The sequence below is a fragment of the Arvicola amphibius genome, chromosome 9 (assembly GCF_903992535.2).
Source record: "Arvicola amphibius chromosome 9, mArvAmp1.2, whole genome shotgun sequence".
Classification (NCBI taxonomy): domain Eukaryota; kingdom Metazoa; phylum Chordata; class Mammalia; order Rodentia; family Cricetidae; genus Arvicola; species Arvicola amphibius.
The window spans coordinates 102153391-102180589 of record NC_052055.2 but is presented as its reverse complement, the minus strand read 5'-3'; the positions used below and the strand labels follow the sequence as shown (position 1 = coordinate 102180589).

General features: G+C 53.0%; 1 protein-coding gene across 2 annotated transcripts; it reads right to left on the bottom strand.

Annotated features, from left to right (window-relative positions):
- Positions 1-3746: 3746 nt before the first annotated feature.
- On the bottom strand, positions 3747-26290 carry Spock2 (SPARC (osteonectin), cwcv and kazal like domains proteoglycan 2). Of its 2 annotated transcripts, XR_005286870.1 has the most exons (12): positions 25954-26290; positions 13655-13663; positions 13345-13390; positions 13029-13143; positions 11628-11742; positions 10145-10259; positions 9684-9800; positions 8962-9180; positions 8331-8393; positions 7831-7968; positions 6909-7701; positions 3747-6873 (listed from the first exon to the last, which is right to left on the bottom strand). XR_005286870.1 is itself a non-coding variant. In XM_038342584.1 (11 exons), exons 1-11 carry the CDS (start codon positions 26140-26142, stop codon positions 7556-7558), a joined length of 1272 nt encoding a protein of 423 aa, XP_038198512.1. In that variant the 5' UTR covers positions 26143-26290; the 3' UTR covers positions 3747-7555. The 2 variants fall into 2 exon arrangements, 1 of the variants encoding a protein (XP_038198512.1); XM_038342584.1 differs by having other exon boundaries at positions 3747-7701.
- Between the last annotated feature and the right edge of the window lie 909 nt (positions 26291-27199).

Here is a 27199-nt window from a genome sequence, read left to right as displayed (position 1 = left end):
ACGATAATGAACCAAACCTCTGAACTGGAAGCAAGCCACCCCAATTAAATGTTCTCTTTATAAGAGTTGCCGTGGTCAGGGTGTCTCTTCACAGCAATAGAAACCCTAAGGCGGACATATATGTGTATGACAGGGCTTTTGTTTGGGTCCAGTCAAGTGCTCTCCATCTCTTGATACCCTGAAACACGCGTGGGGGTCAGACATAGGCACAGCGTTGGGGAGGTAGGTGGTGGGAAAGAGACCGTGTAGCTCTGTTTTTGTGCACGTTTGAGTCTTTCTCTTTTAGGTTTGTTCTCATCTGCCCCTGCCTGCCCACCCCCCTCCCCGGCACCCCCTTTCTTCCCCTGAAACCTGCGCGAAGTCAATATGCATTTTGTTCGGTCCCCAGAAGTCTGAACACCAGCGAGAAGCAAGATGCTAGCAGAAGGAGGGGTGAGAGGCTGGCTGAATTCAGGGACATGTCCAGGGAAGCCAGGGACCAGTGGGCACCCTGTAAGTCTGGATGGCTTCAGCCATTGCTGCCTTGGCCTGGGTCTGTCCCCAGCAACGCTCAGTTTGCTGCTAGCCCAAGCAACACTGGGAATCCAGGCTGCTGAGATACGGTGACAAAGGATGAATTCTTCCAGAACAAATGCTGATCCATGAAGGGCAAAAGTCAAACTTTACCTGTAAAGTTGGGGTGCTCGCTTAGAGGATTCCCCAGGTGAACTGGAACATCCACTGTGCAGCCTCCTTGGAGCTGACCCATAGATGCCATTCAGCAAGCCAGCTCTAAGGCCTGGGTTCGTGAGAGGCTCAAGCCCCCATTCCTCACGGCTTCTTCAGTTTTGAACCTGCAGGCTCCCACAAGCCCAAGCAGGGTAGCCCTTCTAGGGTCCTCATTCCCATCTCCTCCCACTTCCTCCTTCCTGCTGGGAGCACAGTCCCCCTAACATATCCATCCTCAGGCTTTCTTCCAGAAAGGCTCCTATGACTCTGAGGTTGGCCTTCAGGGTGGCAATGAGACAGAGGAACTAAGTACCCACAGAGCCCCCTTCACCTCTTTCTAAGGAGTCCCTGCTCCATCCATAGGGCACGGCATGCAGAGTTGCGGGTGAGGCAGGGCCTGTGATGGGGCATGTTGGCAAGGCTGCCTTCCAATGCTCACACTTCCCCTGGTCCTTTCCCTGCACAGAGGAGTTATCTGGGGTCACAGTTAGCTGGTCTTCTGGCTAGAGTTAGAGTCCCCAGATGGGGTCTGGCCTCCGCAGCCCACTCTCATGCCACAAAAGGCTGGTTAAAGGGAAGATGTGTGTAGGCAGGGGAGGGGGTGTAGGGGGCTAGGAGGGTAGGGGGAGGATGCTGGTTAGCTGAAGCAGCTTAACCGAAAGGATCCTCTGAAGTGGCTTCAGAGGTTTTAGTCCAAGGTCACTTGGACTCATTTCTTGGGAGCTGTGGTCAGGGTGTGGCAGTTCATCTTGCTGTCACCTTGACTGGATTTGGAATGGCCTAGGAGATGCACCTCTGGGTTCATCTGTCAAGGTTTCCAGATAGGTTTAACCAAGGCAGGAAGACTCCTACTGAGTATGAGCTGCATGGCCCATGGACCAAATTTTAAAATTTTGGTCTTGGACCAATTTTGGTCTTGGACCAAATTTAAAAAAAAAAAAGCGGTGGAGAGAGGGAATGAGTAGAACACCCCCATTTATCTTTCTCTGCTTTCTGTCTTGGCGTGCACGTGCCTCATGCCCCTGCCACTGTGCCTATCCCACAGTGATGGACTGTGTCCTTGAACCACAGGCCACTGTGAAGCCTTTTTTTCAGGTGTGTGTTGTCGCAACAATGAGAGAAATAACTATTATAGATGGAGCAGGCTGCTCTCTTGACCCAGAAGCAAAGAGAGAGAGGAAAGGTCAATGTCCCAGAAGCCCATCCAAGGTCCCCCAGATGACCTGCCGATTCCCCCTAGGCTCCATCTCCTAAAGGCTCTGCCACCTCCCAGATCACCACAGGCTGAAGACCAAGCCTTCAGCATCTGGGCCCTCAGGGCACCCTTAGTGGAACCACAGCAGCGAGGTCTGTGAGCAGAAGGGACACAGCTGAACAGTCCCCAGATCTGGTGAGAAATGAAAATAACGCAGGACTATTTTGCCAACTGAACGAGACCTGTGAAGTCATTGCCGGTCGGCACAAGGGGGCCCCATACAGCATAGCCTGCCCACGGGGCTGCACCTGACAGCTTAGCCTTCCTGAAAACGCTGTCTGGTATGATGGAGTTACCAGGTGCCTAAAGTTCACTGGGACCCCATGCTCAGTTCATGCACCATCCTGGGTTCCCCAGCTTATAGCTATGAGGAAAGTTCTAGAACTAGATTGTGGTGGTGTTTGGAAGCAGTGTAAGGGTTATATGGCAACTTTCATAGTATGTGTTTTAGAAATCAAACTGTGTGTGTTGATCCCTATGTTCTCAGCACTCCATGGGCTGATGCAGGAAGTTTGCCATGAATTCAAGGCCAGCTTGACATACAGAGTCCTAGATCAGACTACATTAACATGAAAGAAAACCACTACCTCTCACATGGCCATTCCATTTGTGGGGATTTGGGCTAGGGAAATAACCCAAGATGGGCCCCCCAAATAACCCAAGATGGGTTTCATCACAATACTGTTTGTATTAGCAGAGCAGAAATAATACCAGTGTCCAAAAATAGGGACAGTATTAAATCATCAGAGTAGATCCATAATGGGCAATATTATGGACATATTAAGTCATTTTACTTTTTATATTTTTATTTCTTTTGTGTGTATGGGGGTAAGGGTGTCGTGTGTGCCACAACATGTGTGTGTGTGTGTGTGTGTGTGTGTGTGTGTGTGTGTAGGTCAGAGGACAGCTTGCAAAAGTCGTGTCAAATGTCTCCTTCCGCCATAACGGGTCTCAGGGATCAAACTTGGATTGTCTTATTTTCTTTTATTTTTAAATATTTATTTATTTATGTATACAATATTCTGTCTGTGTATATGTCTGCAGGCCAGAAGAGGGCACCAGACCTCATTACATATGGTTGTGAGCCACCATGTGGCTGCCAGGAATTGAACTCAGGACCTTTGGAAGAGCAGGCAATGCTCTTAACCACTAAGCCATCTCTCCAGCCCCATGGATTGTCTTATTTTACCCACTGAGTCATCTCCCAGACCCTTAATAGAGATTTTTTAAAAACACGGATTGGGGCTGGCAGACACGATTCAGTGGGTGCAAAAAGCTCTTTTCACCAAGCCTGAAAACCAGAATGATCCTCAGGACCCACACTTGCTGGTAGGACAGAACCAGCTCCCTCAAGCTGTCCTCTGAAACTTCACACATGCATGGGACACGTGCTCTGCATCCCGTGTGCACATGCGTACACACATACATGCCTCAAGTAAATGTAACTTTTTTTTAATTAAAGGAAAAACCACAGGAGAAGTCCATAATGTGTTCACACACACACACATACAATTTTATCTCTGCTTTTTAGCTAAGACACAGGGGTGTGCTTACTAAGAGAAAGGCTAATTTGGATGGGCGGCATTCTTTGCAATAATGCTAAGCATTTCAAAGCAGAGCCTGGTCCTCTGCAGATGAACTGGGCCCTGGCCTCTCCAAAGTCTCACTGGTAACAGTAAGAACAAAGAGCCGACTGAGGTAGTCTGGGCCACAGGGTCTCATTTGCAAAAGTCAGCTTTATGAAAACACTAAGAGGCAGAATAACCAGAGAGCTCTCGGCGGGTGGTGTTTATAAAGTTTTTATTTTCCGTTTTCTTAAAAATAACATTTGCTTTCCTTTATGCATGTGTGGAGTGAACTTGTTTCCCTAGGCTGAGTAATAGGCAGAAAAAGACCACGGTAAGGTGAGGGGCCCCAGGTGGAGGCAGGTGGGTATGGGCAGGGCATGAGGGGATGTGGCGCAGAAGAAGGGGAGAGAGTGGGATCACCCACAGGACGCTTGAGTGCCCATCAACGCACACACAGGTCTAACACTTGTTCAGTTTTTTTTTTAAAGACATCTAAAATTACTGAGAGATACAATGTCAGCACTTAAATCTACAGACAGAACCCAAGCACTGGACCACAATTTTTAACTCTAAGCTCAGTTATTGCACATTAGACAGTTTAAGTAGGACGCGGGCTATGAAGCGGGATGCTCTGCCTGGGACTCGTTTGTGGATTTCTTGAATCTCCTTTTGTGATCCCTGGTCCTCCTCTGGGCCAACAGCAGGCCAGGAAGCCCAATATGACCCAGTGTCAAAGATGGGCCCCTGGTTTTCTCCAAAGGTTGTGGGCTCAGGATTTTGGTGAGATGACACCAAAAGACACCACCCACCTACTCAGCGATGAAGCCAGAAGCAGAGTTCAAGACAGGCCAAATAGGTGCCAACCCAAAGCAGGGGGGCTGGAGGAAGGAAGGACCTATGCCCACCTATCACGTGTGGTCACAACCCCTGTGGGACACTGGAGGGGATGTCAAGATGTCCCATGTCTCTCTCACCAACATTCTCCCTTGCAGAGCTCCCCAGGCTAAGCTCCATCCCCATCACTCCTGGGACCTCTGAGTGGTCTCTCAAGGCACGTTTATTCCCTCCGACCCCAACCTGCCCCATCCTGAACCTTCCTTCCCAGCACCCAGGGGCCCAAGGAGGCTCCCAGTTGGGCAGTTTCAGGACCCCTGCAAGATGTGGCTCTGCAATAATTTGGTTGAACTCTTGTCAACATAGCCCTATCTCCCCCGCCAGCACCAAGGGAGTGAGAGCAGGGACGAACCAGGAGGGGCTGGGCAGGCAGCTTAGTCAATGAGGAGGTCACAGGATGACAGCCACCTAACTTGTGACCTGGTTCCTGAGGAAACCTGAAGCTTGCTTAACCAGAAGCCACCTGGGGATCATCAGCCCCATCAGGAACAGCTGCTCTTCCTACCTCTGTGGGGCTCCATCTCAATGGGGTGAAAAGCAGTAGGGGGTACTGGAGAAGGACAAGCTTCAGGACCTCTGCAAGCCTGCAGCAGGCGAGTTCAACACCTTCTGCTTTCTTCTGAACATATTTACAAAGTCAGATACACAACCAGAAGACCCAGGAACACACAGAGCACAGCAAGCCCCCACTCCCAGGAGGAGGGGGCAGAATGGAAGTAGAGGATGCTTCTTCCTCTGTAACCCCATCCCTATCCCAGAGAGCCTAAAATCCTTCACAGCAACCCAAGGACATTCTGGAAAACCAGCTGGGGCAGAGGAAGAATCAGACTCCAGCCTAGCGAGAGTGGGAAGTTTCAAGTAACTCCAGCCAGAGGAGGAGGAGGAGAGGTGTGTAGGAGGAGGATGGGGGGAGGAGGAGGAGAAGGAGCATGGGGAGAAGGAGGAAGAAGAAGAGAAGAAGGAAGAGCAGAGACTGCTTCTGGAATGCAGAGGGCTGATGTGACTGAGCCAGGGACCAGAGGAAGGTGGCAGAGGCCTGAGGAAGGAAAGGAGGAGGAGGTGGGGGATGGCGACACTGGCAGAGTCAGAACTGCGCTGTGGAAAGAGAAGCACTTTGCGGAACTTAGTGGCATTTCCGTATTTCTCCCAGGAGATGACAAAGAAGGTGGCCATTCCAAGGGTGGCAGAAAGGGATGGGAAGGATGAGGAGGAGGCTCTTCCCTAGAGTCCAACCAACACTCAGTGAATGCATCCAGCCAGTGCCCCAGGATGCTGGGGAGAACCAGTCTGAGGCCTTGTCCTAGAAGCCTGGGCACAAGAGCCCCAGGAGCTGCCCAGCCTCCAAGCACCCCAGCACACAGGTGGCCTCCTCCTTAGCCATCAGAGTGGCCCCCAGGTGTTCTCTCTCTCTCTCTCTCTCTCTCTCTCTCTCTCTCTCTCTCTCAAACACACACACACACGCACACGCACACGCACATGCACATGTACCAAAAGGTATCAGAGGCCCAAGTACAGGTAAGAAATTCTTCATCAATATATATTAAGAAATTTTGATTGAAAAGGGAGAAGTGGGAAACAATAATCATGCAGAACCCCGTAGGGCATCTGGGTAAGAGGACCTCCCACTGGGCCTAGAGGTTTGGGGACATGGTGAGGTATGTCCTCAGAGACTAGCTGCCCAATGTTGTCCCCTCTACTCATATATGCTGAAGGGTTTTAAATAGAGCGGGGGGTGTAGTTCTGCTAGGGTGTCTTGACTGTCTTGGGGACACATGAGTCAGAGGAGACCCCGTGGTTGAGAGGGCAGTGGCTTTGATACCTCTCCTCCAGGACTATCTCAGGGTACAGGAAGTGGCAGCCTCCCACTACTTCCTCACATAGGGTCTCAGGGACATGTCTTTCTATTGGTCTGGGCAAGAAGGAACCATTTCCTTCGAGGGTCAAGGAAGAGGTGGGCACACATATGCTTCTTTCTTGTCCTCTGCTCCTTAGACAGGGGGAGCCCTACCCAGGGGACAGAGACAGTAGAAGAAAGACCTCAGAGCAGGCAGCATCAAAACTCGGCTGCATGATGACAGCTCCCGTTTGTCAAGAAAGCATCCTAGATCCCCACGAGGCAACAGGTGCTGACTGGGTTAATCTGAAGTCAGGCATAGAGGGTCCTCCCCTCCCTTCCTCACTCTCTCTGCCTGTTCTCCTGGACTATCTGTGGTTTCTCGGGAATAGGTTAAGAGATGATCTACTAGGTTATCCAGCCTTTGGACACTGACCATTGTCATCTACAAAGTAGATACTCAAGAACTCCTTGGTCGAGTTACCAAGAAAACCAAACCAAACAAACAAAAACAATAAAGGAATTATGTCTTAAGTAAGTTTACAGTTTTGTGTTGGGCCACATTGATAACTATCCTTAACCAGATGCAGCCCAAGGACCATGGTTGGACATACCTGCAGCTAGTCCTTCAGCTATCAGATGGGTCCACCTGCAGCTAGTCCTTCAGCTATCAGATGGGTCCGCCTTGCTGTGTGTGGTGTCCTGCCTATTGTCACCAGAAGATGGCCAGGCTTTCACACCAAATCAGCCTGATTTGGGGAGGGCGCCCAGCCTACAGCTTCCCTCCCTTCCTCTCTTTGACCCTAGAAGATGGAGGAAGAAAGGCAGGAAGGGGTAGGGGGAGGTAGCACTGATTGAGCAGGGAGGAATACTGGGTGCCAGGCTGAGGGACAGAATCGGGGCGTCTCGTTCCATTGCTTTTGGCCCGTTACTGTGTACTTGTGTATGGACCTGTGCGTTCAAAAATCAATAGAAAAGGAAAAGAAAAGAACAACAGGGAGAAAGGGGCCTTTGGGTGACTCACTGCCAGGAGCAGCGCGGATCAAGGATACACGTCAGCACATGACACGCGCACATGACATACATGCACACGCATGCACACACACACACACACACACACACACACACACCAGTCACACACGCCTCACTCTTCACTCCAGTCCTCCCCGCTGGAGCCAGGGTCCTTCACACTGACTTCCGGATCCATTTGCTAAGTTGCCTGCTGTCGTCCAGGTTTCTTCTGGCCCGTCTCTCCGGCCATCGGCACCCTGGCCTGCCGAGGCCCTTGAGGGCCGTCTACCAGATGTAGCCTCCGTCATCTGCCTCACCGGCCTCACCCTCCTCCTCCTCGGCCTCCTCTCCTGCCTCTTCTGTCTCCTTTTCCTCCTCATCCTCCCAGCCGACACCGCTTCCAAAGTCCCCTGAGAAACCCACGATGTCATCTGTTGGGGGAACAAGTGGAAGGTTGGTAAGGAACCCACTGTATCTCTTCTCTCATCTCGGGGTTCTGCCCCACACACACAAGCCCAGGAGCAGTTTCTCAGGAGGCTTCCAGCGCCACCGGCTCTTACCACAGTCAGGGTTCCCGTGCATGCGTGTGCCGGTCAGCTCCAGGCCCAGCTGGTCCACGCACCAACAGTCACCACTGCTCTGGTCGCACTGAGTCTTCCGGTAATAGCCGTCCTCATCACAGCTCGGGATGAAGACACCTGAGCGTTAGAACAGGAACCCTGAGGGGTCTTGTGTGTGAGCAGGGACACAGAGAACCTCAGAACCTGGCCAGCCTGGTACTGACACACACACACACACACACACACACACACATACACACACACCAAGAAACCAGACACTCAGGGCTTGTTTCTTCTAGTACTACTAATATTCCCTGAGGTGCAGTTGAACAGACTCTTGCCTACCCAGCCCATGAAACCCAGAAGGGTGCTTTCCTGTGTGGTCCTGGGCCTGGTCTTCCTGTAGGTTCATCATATGCCATAAAGGGCAGCTGGAATCTCTGGGACTCAAGGGAGCTCAGGGAAGCACCCCTGGCCTCCTCCTCTGCACCCCTCCTCACCTGGCTTCTTCTTGGCTGCCTCCTGTATCTGTATGCGCTCCAGTTCTGCCAGGCAGGGGGGCTCTGTAGAGAGAAGCAGTCTTAGGGTTGACCCATGGTGCTGAAAGCACCCCTAAACTTAGAAGCCTTTATGGGGGCTCTGCAAAATAAAACACCTGGACTCTCGGGTTTTATCTGACCACACCAAGGTGGTGGTGGTATGTAGGGATCCCAGGATCCTCAAGCCAGTGTAGGGTTCCACTGGGTGAAAACTACCACTTTATGTAAGATCGGGGGCTGAAGCTCAGTCATCAGAACAAATGCTTTACCCACTGAATCAGTCCTTAGCCCCGGCATTCATTTTTCTTTTCATGCTCTTATTTAAAGGTATCCAAAAGTGCATAAGCTTCAGGACCCACAAAATCCAGTCCACCCGGAGCCTGCCCAGGGAGCGAGCTGAGTGTCAGTTGCCCTGGGTTCTAGTTGATGAGAGAAGCCCGGATAGATATAGCAAGGAGGTGGGCTGGGAAGGCTCTGGGCCTAAGCATGTGACCAAGAGGCAACTATTATGACTGCCGAAGAGAGGCTGGATCTGGGGCTCAACACCCCCCAAAAGGAAGTCAGTGCCAGAGGACCACAGGGCCGGACTCACTCTCCCTCCAGAAGCAGAAGCACCACTCAGCGGTCGAGACGCGGCCATCTTTGTAGGTATCGCAGGAGTTGAAGAAGGGGCGGATGCAGACCTCGTATTTGTCCAGGTTGATGGCAGCCAGTTCTGTCTGGTCCAAGAAGAGGTCTCCACTGGTGTCTAGCTTGGAGAACATCCAACCGATGGAGTCCTTGCAGCTGGCCCCCAGGTTCTTGTCCAGCCCTAGGGAGGAGACTGGAGTTCAGGTATGCTCTGCTGCCTGTCCATCCATCTTGCTACATCTTTCTCTGCCCCAGACCTCTGTTCAGACTCAGGTTAACCTGAAACCTAACCTTGGGGTACAGAAAATAAGGAACAGCCAAAGGCCTTTGCCTCTGCCCCTACGCTGAACTATACCTGAGCCAAGTAAGCCCATTTTACAAGTCTGTCAGAATACATTTCTTCAGTACTGGGGATCAAATCCAGGGCTGCAACCATGCTCAGCAGGCCCAGAAAAATCTTCCCTTTCCCTTGGCTACCCCACTGGAGGAACTAAACTCCTGTGCCCACATCTTATCATGGCTGAAGCCAACCTCCCTTCTCCCAGGTGAAGCTCTTTGGGGGTTCACATCACAGGCTCAGGATCTGACGAAAAGGGGCACACCTGTACACACCCATCTACGGGGCCCCTTCCTGTCTCCCTGACCCCACCCCACCCCAGACAGAGCATTGGTCCCCCATGCTACCTGCAGGGCTGGCTGCACTGTTGGCTGAGCCGTTCTGCTTGGAGTTCTCACGAAGGAGCTGGAACCAGTCACGGAGTCGATCCCCGAGGTCGGCCAGGTCCTGCCCTGTGCAGGTTTCTGCGGTGCGAAACACAGCAGAGGGTTCAAGGAGGGACAAGGTGAAGAGCAGCAGCCCTGGAGACTGGGCAATGTTCAGGGGAGCAGGAAAAGGGGAAGGGGCTTCCTCTCCTCCCATCTCCCAGCCCCCTCCCCTTACCGCTTGCTCTTCCCCTCCCTCCCATTCAAAGTCTAGCCAGACTCCTCTCCCATTTCCCCAAGACCCTGGGAAGAGAAAAGGGACAAAGCCCCAGTGTCCTGCTCTATGTTACCAGGACCCCAAATCCCACAGGTTCCAATGCCTTTCCCTGTTATGACCAATCTTCAAATCCCTGGGCCTAGCTACGGCCATCCACCCTGATTACCTGACTTGCCGTCAGTGGTAGACGTAGTAGCCTGCTCCGTGGGACAGGGACAGGGCCCCTCACATTTCACTGCCAGCTGCTTGCTGCTCAGGCATGCCTGCTGTTCCAGTTTACACTGCACAAGAGAGCACAGGCTAGGAGATGGGGACTCAGCTATGGGTCCTGCTGCCAGGGGCTCAACTCTGGGTCCTGCAGCCAGGGGCCCTGAGGGTTTCTATCATTCCAGAAGGAAGGCCCGTGGGTTTTGTGCTTGTTAGAGGACATCAAGCAAGGCCAAGGCAGGCTCAGGGCTGTGCCCAGGGCCATGAGCTGTGGGTGGAAGCCAGACCTCCTAGGCCTTTCCTGGTAGCTTCCTGCCCACATGACACCTTGTCCCCTCACATGGGATACAGCTTCTTCCTCATCGCCATCTGCCCCCTTCTTTTTTCTCCTTCCCCTCTTCCTCCCAACTCCTCTCTCCTGTCTCCTTCTAGCTTCTTTGTGAGCTCCATGTTTCCTACACGCAATCTCGTACCTAGTCTCTCTCCTCGTCCTTCCTCACCCCACCCTATGACCACAATCCCCTCAGCAAGGAACTCTTACCTCTACACCTTATGCCAACCCAAAGGCTCTCCCAGGCCTGGGGAGAGGACAGGGTTAAAGCATTTGTCACATAAGCATGGGGGCCTGAGTTTAGATCCCCAGAAATCACGTAAATACCAGGTAGGCATGAGAACCCATCTGTAAGTCCAGCCTCAGAAGGCAGAAACAGGGAATTCTACCGGGACGATCTGGCTAACAAGAGGAGAGCAGTCACGGGACTTTCGTTTAACTGGGAAACCCTAACCCAATGACTGAGAAACCATCGAAAAGAATCCCAACATCAACTTGAGCATGCACACACACACACACACACACACACACACACACACACACACACACACACACGGTGGAGGGAAATATAAAAAGGAAAAAGGGGGGAATCTCCTCAAGTCAATGCCAGCTAAGCAGCCCTAGCTTCTCACTTCTAGAAACATTACTAGCCAGCGCCCATGCTTCCCTGGAACTCTTAAGTTTGTAAAAGTGCCTTCACAAATATCTTCTCATCTATCTTCTCAAATTACAAAAATCTCAAAATTCTCTGTTCTCTCCCAAGGTTCTTCCCTATGCCTTCTGGTAGAGACTATGCGCTGCCCACATTGCCCCTGCTGGCTGGTAAGCATCAAGACCTCAGCATGGAAGTCCTTTCTCCCTGCAAAACTGACCCTATGAGCTCCCTCTTTCTGTCCAGTGGCTTAGTCCATGTGTGTTACCTGCCTGAACATGCCCTCCAGCTGCCCAAAGTCAGATCACCGTGGCCAGGACTGAAGGGCTGCCCTGAACACACTGACCCAGCCCTATAGCAATCCTCGGAACTCCTCAGGAGGTCAGTCAGTGGTCCTTCTGTTCCTCGTGGCACTGGGGACACCCCACCTCCACCTCACACACGACCAAGGCTTCTCACCACCGAACTGTAGGTGTGGCCATCAGAGCCACAGACTGACGCGAGCTGGGCCATGTGGCAGGGCTTGCAGGTGGAGTCTTTGTTTCCATGGAGTTTCAGAGCCGGCTGTTTGATCCTGGAAGATGTGGGGATGGAGGTAGAGAGAAGAGAAGCTGGCAGAAGGTGCACGAGACCCTTCCTGACAAGACCTCAGCCCTGTGACCTACAATAGATCACGTGCCCACCCTGCCCATCCTCTCCCATCACCCCTCCATCACACCCAGCTCCTAAGAATGGACCAACTGGGCAGAACATGAACCCTAGCTTGGCCTTTTTCAGGGAGCAGAGAGAGGTCTGATTGCAAGAGGGAGCAACAGGTGGAGGTCATGGGCTGCATCTGGCCCATCCAGTCATTTTGTCTAACCACCAGATGGTTACTGTTGTGTTTCTCATTAACATTTGCAAAATGGGAGAGTTGGCATAGCCCCCAAAAAGGTCCCTCAATGCCTCCCCCGTAGGCCTCAGAAACTAGTCTTCAATATGTCGTGAAATCCCCATGTGTCCAAACAGGATTTCGGGTTGTCTGGTCTACTTTGTCTTGGACACAGGACACCTGGGTCAGGGAGGAGCTGTGATTCCCTAGGTCCTGTGTTTAGTGAGATATGGCTCTCTCTTCCTCTCATTCTCTCTTTCTCTCTCTCCTCTCTCTCCTTCTCCATGGAAACCCAGTTGCCCTAAGGTGAGGCTGAAGGCAACCAAACCTTCCCATGGGTTTTCCAGTGACTATGAACTCCCAACCTCCCAACAACAGCCAGGAGACAAGAGGGAGGAGGACACTCCAGCCCCAGCTTTTCCTGCATTGTCATGGAACTCCGAAGTTCAAACTTTCACAAATATCCTCCCTCTCCTCTGTCCTCTGACACCAAAACAAAACCAAAGAATCTTTCAAGGCGGGAATCTGTTTCCTCCTGGGTTCTTTTTTTAAAAAATATTTATTTATTTATTATGTATATAATATTCTGTCTGTGTGTATGTCTGCAGGCCAGAGGAGGGCATCAGACCCTATTACAGATGGTTGTGAGCCACCATGTGGTTGCTGGGAATTGAACTCAGGACCTTTGGAAGAGCAGGCAATGCTCTTAACCTCTGAGCCATCTCTCCAGCCCCCTCCTCCTGGGTTCTTTCATCTTCTTCTTTCATCTTCCTGCCCACATTGCCCCCTGCTCGCTGGTGACCGTCAAGGCCTCAGAGGGGATTGTCATCATCTTTGACCACAGACCCTGAGCCAGAACCAACCAAACCAATAGAACCAAACCTGGGTGGAAGTCCTGACCCTGAGAAACAACCCGATCATGTGATCTTGTTCTGAGCCACTAAACGGTGTTTTCCAACAGTAGCTGCCTACTATGTCGGGTCACTCACCTGTGCTCCAGTTTCTTGCGGCTGATGCACATGGCCCGCTGGTAGCCCTGGGCGATGCACACCTTGTGGCGGCTGCACTTGACCTTCTGGCAGGGGTCCTTGGTGGTGTCCAGGGCTGTGGGGACACAAGGTCGGGACACTGACCGCCTACGAGAACCCAGGATTCCCAGCCCCACCGCAGACCCCAGAGGTCCCTCTCTCCGAGTCCTGTGCCCCAGGTGCCCGGCTGTTGGAAGAAGCCCAAGGCCGAGTCACAGCTCTTCTGTCCCCACGGGTGTTAGACTCCTCCCACACACAGCTGGGAAGGACATGCTACCTTCATCTCCTTGCTGATTGTCCTCCCAGCTCTTGATGTAGTCATCCTAGGAAAAGATAGAGGGATGGGGAGAAAGGAAAGGCCCAATCACATCTCAGGGCTAAGGCTCAACTGCAGGGACCAGGATGAGAGAGGCCTGGGTCACTATTTCCACATGGCAACTCCACTTGTCCACCCAGATGCCGCCCAGAGCTTTCCCACATTCGATACCCTAGAACCCCTTCCAGTCTCTCCCACACCTCTCTCCTCCCCACATGGGAGCTGGCAGGGGAAGAGAAAACAGTCAGGGTGAGGCCTGGGTTATACTCACTTCTACTTCCTAGAGACAGGATGCCACGGAATCCACAGGAAATGAGCAGGGGAAAGAGAGAGAAAGGAGGGACTTCACTGTGAGGCCCACCCTCAGACCGTGAGCCCCAAGACATCCCTGGCCTCCTTTGGTTGTGTCTCTAGGCCCAATCCCCGAGCAACATCATTTGGAAGCCAGTCTTCCCATATCTTTACCCCAGAAAACTTGCACTCCAGAAGCTGTAAGGTCAGGCCCATGGTTTTGAAAGGGTGCCGCAAACCCCAGCCCAACCCTGGTCCTGCCATCAAGGCAGATGTCTAAGGGGGCTGTGCTGCCTGGGAGTGGTGTTGCTCGTGCCTCTGCCCTGGGTATCTGAGAGACATCACCCAGTTTCTCCCGGCAGCCCCTTCTTTGGCAGGCACCCTGTTGCCACCTGCCCACCCTGTGAGGGAGGTGTGAGGAAGAGGCCTCTCTTTCAAGCTGTAGGAAAGCTGGCAGAACCCAGATGGTGCACACTGGGAAGGGGACAACAGCACCAGTGGTGATGGCTTTCCTGATTATCAGGGACCAGGGACCCTGAAAAGTCCTTCCAGGTCACGTGAGTCGGCCCTTCTTGGGCAGAAGGAACAAGGACATTCTGGCAATTAGCTGATTCAGATCACACATTCACTGAACCAGAGATTGCACAGGACAGCCCCCTCTTCCCACTACATCACGGGGTCTCTGAGACCAGAGGCCCTTGGAGACCTTCCAATTCTGTTCTAGCCCATGGCCTGAGGACCCCCACCCAGCCAGCGGCAGAAAGCTTCCCATCCACCTCCCTTAGATTCCTCCCTTTGCCCTTTGGGGTAGAGACACTTGTTGAAAGCCATCAAACTGCTTCCAGGGTATCTGGAAGAAATTCTGCCAGGCAGGTAGGAGCAGCTTCAGGAGGATATTAGTGTTGAGAGCCAGCCACCAGCCTCCTTTGCATGGCAGACTGATGAGAAACCAGACATAGCCACCTGCAACCTATCTTTATCTTTGCCATGCCTCTGTCAGAGATGTGGCGAAGAGGGGGGTGACATGGGCCTGGCGTGTAGCTGTTATGTCCAGAAGAAGAAGAAGGTACCAGAGGGACCCCGGAGGTAACAACAAGGGCACACAATGTAGGGATATCCATGAGGGCTTTGGAAGCCTCCTCTGGGAAACTGGCAGACAACAGGACAGCAGGGATAAAGGCTCTCAAGGCAGAGCCGAGCAGGTAATGGTCAAAATAAATGGGCCATTCATTCAGTCCTACCTAGATGCATATGTGTATGCCTAGGGGCGTGGTGTGTGTGTGTTGTGTGCAGTCATGTTTGCACATGCCTCCTCCTCACGTGTGTGACTTTGTACATAAGTATACAGATGTGCAGCACACGAACATGGGGCACTTAAGGCCATCCTCCTCCAGTGCCAGATGGCCTATACCAGAAATGAAGCAGCAGACCCCACTTCTGAGTACAGCCTCCAGCTTTCACACTCAGCACAGCCTTCCTGCCTCTTCCGTAGATAGGGAAGGTATTAAGAGATGGGTGGGAGAGGTGGGAGGGGCCCCAGAGGAACAGGCTCCCTGGGAGAAAGGGTCTGGCTCTTAGGATGTCTCTGCCTGCTTCTCTAGCTCTCTCGGTGTCTCTTCCATTTGTCCTCTCAGCTAACCCTTAGCTCTCCTCACCCTGGACCCCATAACATGCCCGATCAGTCAAGTGTCTTGGCTCAGGGTCAGCACTTGGGCTCGGGGTCAGACAGGAGAAAGGTCAGCAGGGCCCACTGCTTAGGGCTTGCTCTGGAGGCCACAGGACAAATGCCACCCTCCACTCCCCACCTGGCCTTTTGCTGGGGCCAAAGGAGGACAATTCATTCAGTTCTAGCCTTTTTCCAACAGCATCTCTGGGGCAGGGGTCCTCTACCAGATCCTCCTTTATTAAAGATGGAAAATGGGATGGGAATGGCCAAGTAACTGAGGCCAGCCAAGATTACCAGGCCCGAGGCAGAAGTAGGAACCAGCCTCTTTCAGGGGGTGTCTCCTGTCGCTCCCAATCTTTCCTGGGAAGAGAGTGGGGATCTGATTGTAAAGTGGGAGACGGGAGGCATGGTGTCTCACATCTATAATTTCAGCAGTCAGGAGCTGAGGCAGGAGGATATCCAGTTCAAGGGTAGCCTGGCTACATAATGAGATCCTGTTTCAAACGCAGAGGATGCTGTGATTGCCTGGGATTTGGGAAGCAGGTGTGAGAAGGCTGTCCTTGACTGTCAAGATCTGTGCTCTCAACCCCAACCCGCTCCAGTGCTGGAGTAGGCAGAGTCTGAGGCGATCTATGTTATCCTATAACCCTCCCACTCGGGGACACCCACTGAAGCTTTGGAGCCTGTTCATAGTCTTCCGCTGAAACCCACTACAGCTGGACTATATAGGTAGAATCCTTGTGCCTGCATACAAAGTGACTTTTTTAAGCTTAAAGCCAAGAAGGTCTGATTAGAAACTCAAGTGATGGTGGGGAGGGCTTTTAAGAACCACCGATACCATGCCCCACCCCAAGGAGGAGGACAGAGAGGGACAGAGGAGGGCCTTCAGGATAGGGGTGACATTCCAGAATCCAGCTAAGTCCTGTAGCCCCACTGCCATGCATAGCTGGGGAGGGGCTGGATCCTTTGCATCTCAGCCCCTCACTCCTGCGAGGGTAGAAGCAAGCAGCCAGGAGGAGGCGAATAGGAGACCCTGCAGTTACCCAGGGTCCCAGCTTTCCCTCGCTAGTGCCTGAGGCACACTCCTGGCCTCTCTCAGAGGAACAACCCTCATATCAACAAGAAACTCAGATTTAGGTGGGGACAGAGCTGAAAGATGAGGGCCATTGAAAGCCGAGGAGAGAGGAGGCATTGCTGGAGAACGGAGTTCTGTGGGGGGTGGGAGAAGAATCGCTCCCCATAGGGGTCAGGGGAAGAGGTGACAAAGGCATCTTGCAGGCAGCATGGGAATGGTTGTTCTGGGGTAGGAATGGGTAAGACTGAGGTCAGATGGGGGTGGCCAGCACCATCCATAAGCTGATGAAGGTGATGATGGTTAGCTGGGAATTTACACCCTTCCCTCTGTGTATCTATTTATGGTACCCAAGTGGGCTTATTAGAGGCTGTGAGAAATGATCAGATGAGAGCACCTGGGTCTTCATGGGGAAAAGGATGCCCTATGGCTCTGCCTCAATCCATCCTCACTTGACAGGGTTTTGTGAGCCTCCAGAAGGTTCATCTTTTTGTCTGTGTCTGGCCACCTTGTCCAGCATCCACACAGGGATCTCTCCGCTGACCATGGCTTTGCACAGCTGCCTCTCCCACTTGGCACATGTGTTTACATCTGACCCCGGACCAGCTAGCTGTCTGCCACAACCCAGCCTCGGCATCATCTCCCCCATCTTTGTCTTATCCTACCTGGGAGAATCAAGTGTTGCTCCGGTGACACCCAGCAGGGTCACTGTTACTGCTTCCCTGACTTATTTACACAGCCAATTCCTTAAGGGAAGACACCACATAAAGTTCAACATTCCCTGCCCAGTACCCAGTACACAGTAATAGCGCTCGTAACAATAGCTAATGTCTTCACATCGAGTACCACTGGGGAAGCATTATGCTAACGACATTCTACTCGCTGCCTTGTTTATTCTTCATGGAAACCCTAAGAGAAACTTACTGTTGCTATCTCAGTTTCTCAAGTGACAGAACTGAAGTTCAGTGAGGTTAAGTGACTTACAAAGGATCTCACAGTAATTGCATGACAGAATACTGGTCCCAAATCCCATATCCCTAAACAGCACACCGTAAATGTGAACGGATAATGGCCTAGGTCGGGTACAACCAGGAAGTCCAGTCCCAGGCCTTATGTAGCTTCTCCTACCATGTCAACAGACTTCCAAAGAGTCTGGAAGCCAGGAGGACAGGCATCGGAGGGGGCAGATTTCGGGGAGGGGAGACTCTCTACTCCAGGCTCTTTCCAGAAATCCCTTCATCCGCCCCTGGTTTTGCAGGTTTGGAGCTAACCCATCTCCTGCTTTGATCTCTGCAGCTCAGCTCAGTTGCCATGGAGACAGGCCCACTGCGCCAAGCTGGGGGAGCGATGAAGTGCGCAAGCCTAGTGGGCTTAGGGGGCACATGCTGGGTATTTTGGAAGCTGTTTACTTCCTGTCATTTTAATTAGCACCCGAATCGCCAGCTCACTTCACAGCTTGAATTAACCCAATCACTTCCATTTGCTGGGGGTAGTGGAAGAGGGAGGGAACCCAACAGAGAATCGCCCTCCAAGACCCCGACTTAGGGGTGACACCCACCTTCTCTCTGCAGCAGCGTGGTGAGGAAACTGACCCCTTACCCTGACACCAAGCCTGGAGTCAGGGTGCTGGCTTCCTGCTCGGCCTTACCACTGGATGACAGGCAAGGGTCTCACCTACCCAGGACAGACTCGACTTCCTTATTCAGGAAACAGGGATGAGCCCTCGCTACTCGCTGCAATGCTCAGAGCCAAGATGGAGGGAACTGGAGATAAATGTCACGCTTTGCATGTGAGGTACCGACTAGGACCACAGAAGCCAGGCTCTCTGCATGCACCTGGCAGCATGAGGACAGAGGTGTGGCTACAAGGGGCCACAGATACAGACTTCTGTCATCATTTGTCAATGAGGAGACTGTCAGCACATGCACAGGGGAGAAGCAGCCCGTCAAGAGACCATCACTAACCTCAGCTTCTATAATTCTACTTTGGCATTTTTTTTTTTTTCTGAAAAATCAAGACTCTCTAAAAATTTCAGTGAGTCAGGTCTCACCTAAGCTCCAAGAGTCCTGGTATCTGGCAATCATTTTACTTCATTCCAGCATCCACATAACTGGGGCAGGAATGCCCCACTCCCCTGAGAAAGGCCCGGAATTGGGGAACCTTATAGAGTATCTTCTTTCGTCATCCCCAAGATACAGCCACAGCCACAGCCACAAAAACTGACCCCTTACCCTGACGCCAAGCCTGGAGTCAGGGTGCTGGCTTCCAGTTGAGGAAGAGACAGGTTGGAATGCCTGGCACAGCCTCTGCCTCAGTGAAAGGGAGGGCTGGCCAGGGTGAGGCCATCAATAAACACCTGCTTTTCTCTCACAGGGCTGTGCCCACTGTGTGAGGCCTGGGCAAACAGACAGAGACAGGCATCTGGGAGACACTGTCCCCCCCCCCCCCCCCTTTTCCCCCTCTCAGGAATTTCCTCTAAAGGTAAAAATGTGCTTCTCATTGCTTCCTGCATGCCTGAAGCCTGGCCCAGGCTCAGGTATGCCTGTACCAACGCCCCTGCCAATGCCAGACCAGGCCAGAGCATGACCTCCCGTGACTCTCTGGGGAGCTGCGTTACCACCCTAGTCCTTGGATCCTATACCCTGCAGTGGCCCCTACTGTGTGTGAAGGGGTAGAGAAGAGGGCAGGGTGTCCCTACTGGATCCCCGAGGATGAATCAAGGTGGTGGTGCCAAGACCGCTGAGGAGGACTCTAGCCCTGAGCTGAGGAAACATGGGCGAGTGTGGAAGAACATTAGAGCACAAGAGCACAGAGAGTCTTGGGTACCTAGCCTTTGGGGCCGCTTTCTTCATAGATAATCTGTAGGGACTGAGCACTGGTTGAGGCCCTGGCGTTCTGTCTTCCGGATCTTTCAAATAAAGAAAGGAGAACAGAAAGGAGTGGAGGGAGGCAGAGTAATCCCAGCCTCTCCACCATGTCCTCAGGCCAGTGCCAAGGAGCCAGGGGGGCAGGAAAGGTGGGCACCTGCCTTCAGCCAGGCACAGACACAAAAGCTCCCTTTCCTTACGTCCTGATCACTGAAAAATAAACCACCCAGCCCAGAGCCCTTTCCTTGCCTCACCCTCTGGCCTGAGCCCACGGTGCTGTAGCTGGCAAGTTGGAGTAGGGATTTAGAGGTTGGCAGGAAGGGGTGGAACCCTTCCTGGCCAGCACACTTTCCACTGTGGGAACATATCTGTGGGACATCTACAGCACTGAGCAGTACTGGGGGTGGTGGGTGTGCCCAAGGCAATCTATCTCCAGATCCTGCCCCGGGAGGAAAGTGACAAGCACATTAACTGCTGCATTGGGAGGGCCCTCGAAATCAGAAGCAGTAGTGCTTCCCCCGAGGCAGCGCCCACAAGTGCCAAATGATCCTGCAGCCAATGAACAGTGAGGGGGGCTAGTCCTGCAACAGGAGGCTGATGGTCTTCTTGGGCGGGGAAGGGGTGCTGCCAGATCCTAGCTCACCCCAGAACCACAGCTGAGCCCACATCTGCTCAGCAAAGTTGGGCACGGTGACATTTAAACTCTGCATCCTAATTGTGCTCATATAATCCCATCCCTTGGGAGGATGAGGCAGGAGGATCAGTTCAAGGTCAGCTTTGGCTGGAAAGTGAGTTTGAATCTAACCTAGCATGCACCATACACTGACTCAAAAAATAAAAAAACTAACTAACTAAACGATGCATCCAGGCCTAGGCCTACACCTATGTGTTCCTCATCCACAGTCCTCATATGGACCCATGTGGCTCCTGGGAGAGAGAGAAAAAAAGACTATGTTACAGGCTACATGTCTGGGGTCTGCCCCACTCCAAACTCACATACAGAGACCCTAAGCCCCAATGTGGGAAGGTATTAGGCCAGGTGACAACCTTGGGAAGTAACTAGGTTTAGATGAGGTCATTAGGACAGAACACTTAACGATGCGATCAGAGCCCACATAGGGAAAGAACAAAAAGGGCCAAGGGAGACAGCACGGGCTGCTCTTCCAGAGGACCTCGGTTCCATTTCCCACACCCCCGCGAGGGCTCATGGCTACCTGGAACTCCAGTGCCAAGCACACACATGGCACTTTTATGTCTTAAATGCAGGTGAAACACCCGCACCCTTAAGATAGCATAAAGGTTTTTTAAAGAGGAAAAGACTGGTGCTCAGTCTCATGAGGACAGGACCCGGAGGCCTTTGCAACACAGTGCGCACGACACCTTGATCTCGGACCCCCTGCCTTCTGGACTTTATGAGGTAGAGCCTTGCTGCTGGTGTGTGCCCATCTATGACACTTGCAGCAGACAGCGGAGAAGCTGGGCACCTTTAATCCCAGCACTTGGGAGGCAGAGGCAGGAAGCAGGATTTCTGTGAGTTCAAGGCCAGCCTGGTCTACAAAGTGAGCTCCTGGACAGCCAGGGCTGCATAGAAAAAAATAATGGAGAGAGCTGGTGTGCTGAGCTGCCAGAAAGCCTATTCCTCGGGAGGAAAAGAAAAGTCTTTCCTTGAACACAGACTCTCCACCCAATCAGGAGCAGGGGGCGGGAACGCTCCTGTGCCTCATTCCTGGGTCAGGGAATGTTCAGAGATTAGTGGATCATTCCCATTAGTCTGTGCATTAAACCAATGAGAAGAAGATCAAGGTTCAAAAAGGCAAAATAGTTGCCTCAGGGACACATAGATAATCCGTCTACCCAGTAGGAAGATAAAGAGAGCAAGCACTCTGCCTGGGCCCTTGGGACCTGAGGCAGGACAGAGCTCTCCTATTCTCCAGACAGCTCTGACCTCATGAGGAGAGAGGTGGCATGGGCTATCTGTCTCCCTGACAACGGCTGGGAGTCAAGAGGAGCAGCCTGCAGCTTCATGGAGCAGCAAGCCTTTTCTCTTCCTCTCTTCCCAGGTTCGGCATCCTGCTGGCCTCTCAAATCCATCACCATGCTGCCCTGTTCTGGAGATGCCAACCGGTGGGAGAAGAGTCAGAAATCAGAGTGGAGGAGGAAGCCGGCCTTGAAGGACCTGGCCTGCTCCCAACCCAGATTATAGAATCCCTTCTGACCCACTTTTGGGTTCTCACAAACCCACACCTCCTTACAACGTATGCACAGATTGTCCCTACACTCACACTGGAGGTTGGGAGCAGGAGGGGACAGTCATCCGGGAACCCTTTGCAGCTTTTCCGTGTTACCAGCCTATCAGCACGCACAAAGACACAAGACTACTGCATGGTCACCAGATAAAAGCCCTGAATCCCTGCTCCGCGGCCTCTGGGATCATCACGGAACCCCAGATGCACACACCCAGATCCGTAGCAGATGAGGGAACTAATCAAGCCACTGTACTGCTCCTGACAGGAAAAATGAGGCAGGTTGTGGACCAGCTCCAAAGACAGTTTCTGTATGGCCAGGGGTGGCCTGCAGGGGATGCCCTCCCTCCTGAGGCAAGAAGAGCACATTCATGCCAGCCTCCCAATCTGAAACCAAGGTTCAGAAGGCTGGTATGATGAGCTTGGTGTCCCGTGGGAAGAACCTGAACCCAGGCCAAACTGTCCTCGAACTCTGCACTCCCTGTCCCTCCGGGTCAGGCTGGAGAACAGGCTGGTGGCTGGCTGCTGACAACACGGGGTCTTTGTCATTCTTCCGAGGAGATGCTGTTCCTTCCTGGGACAGCCTTGGAAGCTGATAAGACACTGGGGGGTGGGGGTCGGGGGGGACTCTTGGTTCATTATAGCTGACCCTTCCTCCCCCATTCAGTGAAGATGAGGAATGTCAGTTGTCCTGAAAGCAAAGCTGAATTACATGTCCTGGATCCAAATCCAAGTTCTGGAACTGGGGACGTGGTTCAGTTAGTACAGCGCTCACCTCGTGTGCACATAGCCTGAGTTCAATTCCCAGCACTGAAGAAACTGGGCTCGATGGTGTGTGCTTGTACTCCCTCACCTGGGATACCGAGCCTGTCTCAACGGGGGAAAAAAATCCAGGCCTGCCATTTCCTAGCTGTGGATCCCTAAATAAGCCACTCAATGTCTCGGTGTCTCAGTTTCTTTGACCAACAAGGGTAGATGACCAAGGGACAAATGTCTCATGGGTTGCGGAGAGGCGCGCGTGAGAGACAATGCATATCGGGAAGGCTCACTGCCGTCGTCAGCTCAACATGGATTAGCAGTGTGCCTCTGGGTGCCAAGCTCTATGTTCGGCACTCACAAATATAATTAAAAATTAATGGAAGTGGAGTGCAAAGCAGAGAAGAGCCAAGAAGAAAGAGAACAGTCCGTTCTTCCCAGCCAGGCTCTTTGGAGCCAGCCCTGGAGAGGCCTTATAATGGCCTTCTCTTCTCAAGTGCCCGTATCCACAAGACCCATAGACAAGTCTGACCCAGCTCTGCAGGGAGTGAATTTGGACATGGGAGCAATGAGGAGCAGGGCTCATAAGAAGCATAAGACTGCACCGGGCAGAGGACTTTCGAGCCCCGGGGTTCGGCTTAGCCCACTAGGTTTCTAGCTATTCCCTTATGAGTCCACTCCTCCCCAGGAGAAGAGCAGTGGCATTAGAAAAGACCTACAGGCCCAGGATAGGAGAGCCCTGTGCCCATTGGAGGGGAGGAAGATTACTCCGCTAACAAAGCCTGCCTCTCTGATTATCTTAGTGCTCGCACAGAGAGCGATAATCTAAAGGCCCTCCTCGACCCAGTCAATTCTGGACATCCAAGCAACACCCCAGAGCCTCACCCTCCTCTGGCCTCTCTGACACAACCTCCTCCATCTTCCCAGTTCGTCTGTCAACTGTTCAATGAGACAGCCCCTTATCCAAGTTACTGATGTTTCCTGAGAGGGGCTCTGTTCCCTGAGAACAGCCCTCCGTCTTCCTTGCCTCTTTGTCACTTAGCCAGACCAGTGGCCCTGTGCCATCTGTGATCATTTATGAACCAGGGTCAAGCTCAACCTGGCAATCTCTTAGGGATTCCCCCCACCACAAAAAAAAAAAATCCTTTTTCTATCATGAAGAGCTGATGTTTTCATGTTTTTCAGCAGAGCCAACCCGATGAAGATGGATATAAAGATCTGGATTACAGTGTCTGACTAGGGGCTCCAGCCCTTACGGTGGGATGGGAAGTGTGCGCAGGCAGGGCCGGCAAAGTCTCTGAGTGCAGTCTGTGTGCCACCTGACTCCAGGAGGCGCCATTCACAAGGTGGCATGGCTATAGTTATGCAAGGCAGTGACTCGGAGCTCGCAGCCTCCTTTTTGCCTTTCGGTGGAAGCTGCCAACGGAGTCCCACCAGGCCACGCCCTTTCCCTCATCCTTTCTGTCCTACTTCTTTCTCTGACCCCCTCCTCTGGCAGCCGGGGCTCCCCAGAATGGGGCTTTAGAGAAAAACCCGCGTTTCCAAAGCACAAATGCCCCCTCTCCACTACCAATGCAGGCTCTAGGAATCCTGCAGGGGCTGGTTCTGCAATTTTAATGCTAGTGCCTTTCTTCTGATGGGGGTGGTGGCGGCACCAATACAGGCAGACAGGTGGGCAGCCCTGAACTGGAGGTCAAGCCAGTCAAGCATTTTATTGGCAGTCACTGCGTTGGCTGCTGGCAGCAGGTGGATGGAGAGAAGGGAAAAGACTCCTTTTATTTTTAAACCCTCACTGTTCTGATTAAGCGTCTCTTTTTCTCTCTGACCTTCACTAGTCCCAGGCAGATCAAAGAGCCAGAGAGTCAGAGGGAGGCCTGGACCAGTGACACATGGATTCCTTCCGGAAGGACCAGCTTGCTGCTGCCCCCTCATTGCTGGACTGCAGACCGTGACAGGGAACTGCGCTAATCTGGGCTGGTCCTGCAGATGCCTGGGGAAGGTTTTGCTGGGCCACAGGCTTTCTAAGATGATGGGGGAAAGATGAAGATCATAGCCCACTCTGTGGTCCAGGGACCAGGACAGCCTGGGGACCTGGATGCAGTTGGTTGTTCCTTCCCTCTACAAATGAAAACACATCAGTTTGACTTTGAAAACAAAACAAAACAAAAAAAATCCGAATCTCTGCCTCTTCTCGTAGTGTGGCTTGGTGCCCTACGTATGTTTAAAAAATAATGTCTAGACAGATACTTCAGGCCGGTTCCAAGAAGAAAAACTGTAAATACCAGTTCTATATGATGGAATGAATTCCCGGGCTCCCCCAGCCTTCTGGGTCACTGGGCATCTGTTTTCTCGATAAGGACCCACAGCGTGCCCTATCAGTAATGCACCTTACAATATTAAAATAAGATCTTTATTCTGAGCCATGATTAAACTGTTGAATAGAAAAAAATTATCTAAGGAACTTGTGGATGTTCGAAGTTGAAGAAGTGAGGGCAGTCATGGTGTGACTTGTCTTGTACTGGGTGGGTAGGATGAGAGAATCTGGAGAATGCTTTCGAAGGTCGGGGAGTCAGCTAGCACCACATCGAGGGGCGCTCTACATCTCCCCCCCCCGCCCCATCATCTTCTGAGGTGCCTAGGGAGCAGCCACGCCCTCCCTTCCTCACCCCTGCCCACGCCACCATCTGCGAGGCGCGGCTGTGGCCGCCCTGCGGGAAGAAACGCGCCTTCTATTCCCTCCCCGATCTACAGGTGCGGGTAAACAGAGCTGCGGCGCCGGCCGGTCCGCAGCCTCCTCCCCACCCCCACCCGCAAAGCTCGGCCCAAGGTTAAGTCTAAATGTGGCGGGCGCCCGCCAGCCCCCCCCCCCAACCCAGCACCTGAGTCTCTCTTGCTTCTGCTTCTCAAACCCTCTGGACTAAGGATGGGTCCCCTGGGTTTCTAGCCTTGCTCCCTCGCCAAGCATGGTCAAAGAAAATCAAGCCTATGTTGTTACGTTCAAGGACCGTAGCCTGGTTCTAGTGGCCACCCTGAGGGGGTCTTGGGCATTTTCACTGTGCCGCTCTCACCCCATTATGGACACGCCTTCCATCATCTCTTATGAGGGTTGGGGAACCTTTCTCCAAACTCAAAGCCTTGGCCACAGCTCAGTCCTTGCGCCTTCTTCCCAAGCCCAAGGCGGGGACCGAGGACACCCATGCCGCCGCTACCTTCCCTGCTGGCCCCACCCAGACCTGCTGCCTTTGCCAAGGTCCGTGTGTTTAGCCTGCAGCATCCACTCGGCAGAGGCCTGGCCCCAGGACCGATGGCAATAAGGGGACAGGAGGGGCCCAGCAGCAGCCCGGGCCCGGATCCCCACATCCCGCACCCCTGTTCCGCGTCAAGCCACCGGGCAGACCCTGTCGCGAGCTTGCGCCCTCCGAGCATGTCCCTCGCCTTGGACTCTTTGAGAGGCTGCGGGACTGAAGGTCCCAATGCGGGTGGCCACGCGAACACGAGAGGGGGCACAAGGTTGGGACTCTCTGTGTTGTTTACTCTTGGCGCAGTTAGCTCGGCAGGCCGGAGAGGCTCTGGCTCCGACACGCGGTGGTTGCTCCCAGCGCGCTCGGGGTCCCTGTTCCCCGCCTCCCTCCCGGAACCCGCGCCCGGCCCGGCCCTCCCGTCCCCGCCGCTCACGTCTCGGAAGCGGTTCCAGTGCTTAATCTTGCCGCTGTACTGCGAGATGGACGACAGCCATTGCTCGTCCTCCATGAAATTGCCGGGGGTCTCGCCCTCCTTGAGCCCCTTGGCGTCGCCTTCAGCCAAGGCGACCACTGCGAGGAACAGCAGCGGCAACGCCAGCCGCCCGTAGCCCGGAGCGCTCATCGTGGTCTGGGCTTGGACCTGGGAGAGGGGGGGGTGTCTCGACTTCTGCAGGATTTGATGTCCTTCCCTCCAACGCGCCGCTGGCGAGGCGCTGCGGTCCTCTTCAGCCCTCCTCCTGCGGTCTGACTTCAGTGACTGACGGAGGGTGGGTCGTGGCTGAAATGTGACCTGGTTAGCAGATGCACTTGTCTGAAAAAGCCCAGCGCCGGACGCGGAGAGGGAGAGAGAATCAGAGAGGCTGCGCCAGCGGGGGCTGTGTCTGTAACTGTAGCATCAGCATCACGTTTGACATCATCATACCTGGTTTTAAAAAAAAAAAAAAAAAAAAAAAAAGGAGGGGGTAGATTTCAAACCAGAGCGCTGGACGAGAGCAGCCAAGCTGCAGCGCAGGGCTGCGCAACCCAGTCCAGCTCCCAGGGAGTTGGAAACCAAGGAAGCAGAACCCTGAGATGTCCCTGCTGTCTATCCAAGGGTAGACAGCAAAGAAGGGCCTCGGGGTCTTTCACTGGGCCGGAAAGAAAATGAAAACTCTCGGGTTACCAAGCCAGTCAGGCTCAGGTGTCTAAAAGAAAATCTGGCCATCGACAGCTTTTTCCTCCCTTGCCTTCAACCCCCCAACCCCTAGTGGCCCGTGCCACAGCTCTGACAGCTGGCTCCCTACGAGTTATGGCGCTACGGTAATGGGTGGCTTCCTTAAGACAAAGGCGGTCTAACAACTGGCTGCCTCTGAACTATTGCTCCCCCCAGACCCACCGCTCTTTTCAAAGCATGGCCTGAGCTCTGAATGGCGGGTAAAACAAGGGCAGATGTCCTCCTCCCCAAGCAGCTGTTTAGGGGCTGGCACCGTTTTGTTTGCTTTTCCTAGGGCAACCCGAAAGGACGCTTGTCTAGCCGTCTCATTTGCCTGGCTTCTGCAAATCTAGACAGGCCCATTTGCTTGTGATTTGACTTTATATTGAGTTTGATAAGCCACTGGGAAAGGCGACAAGGTGGGCGGAGGCTGGTTTCATCCGAGGTTGTTTGGGTTTTTGTTAAAACTGTGACCCTAGTCATTGCC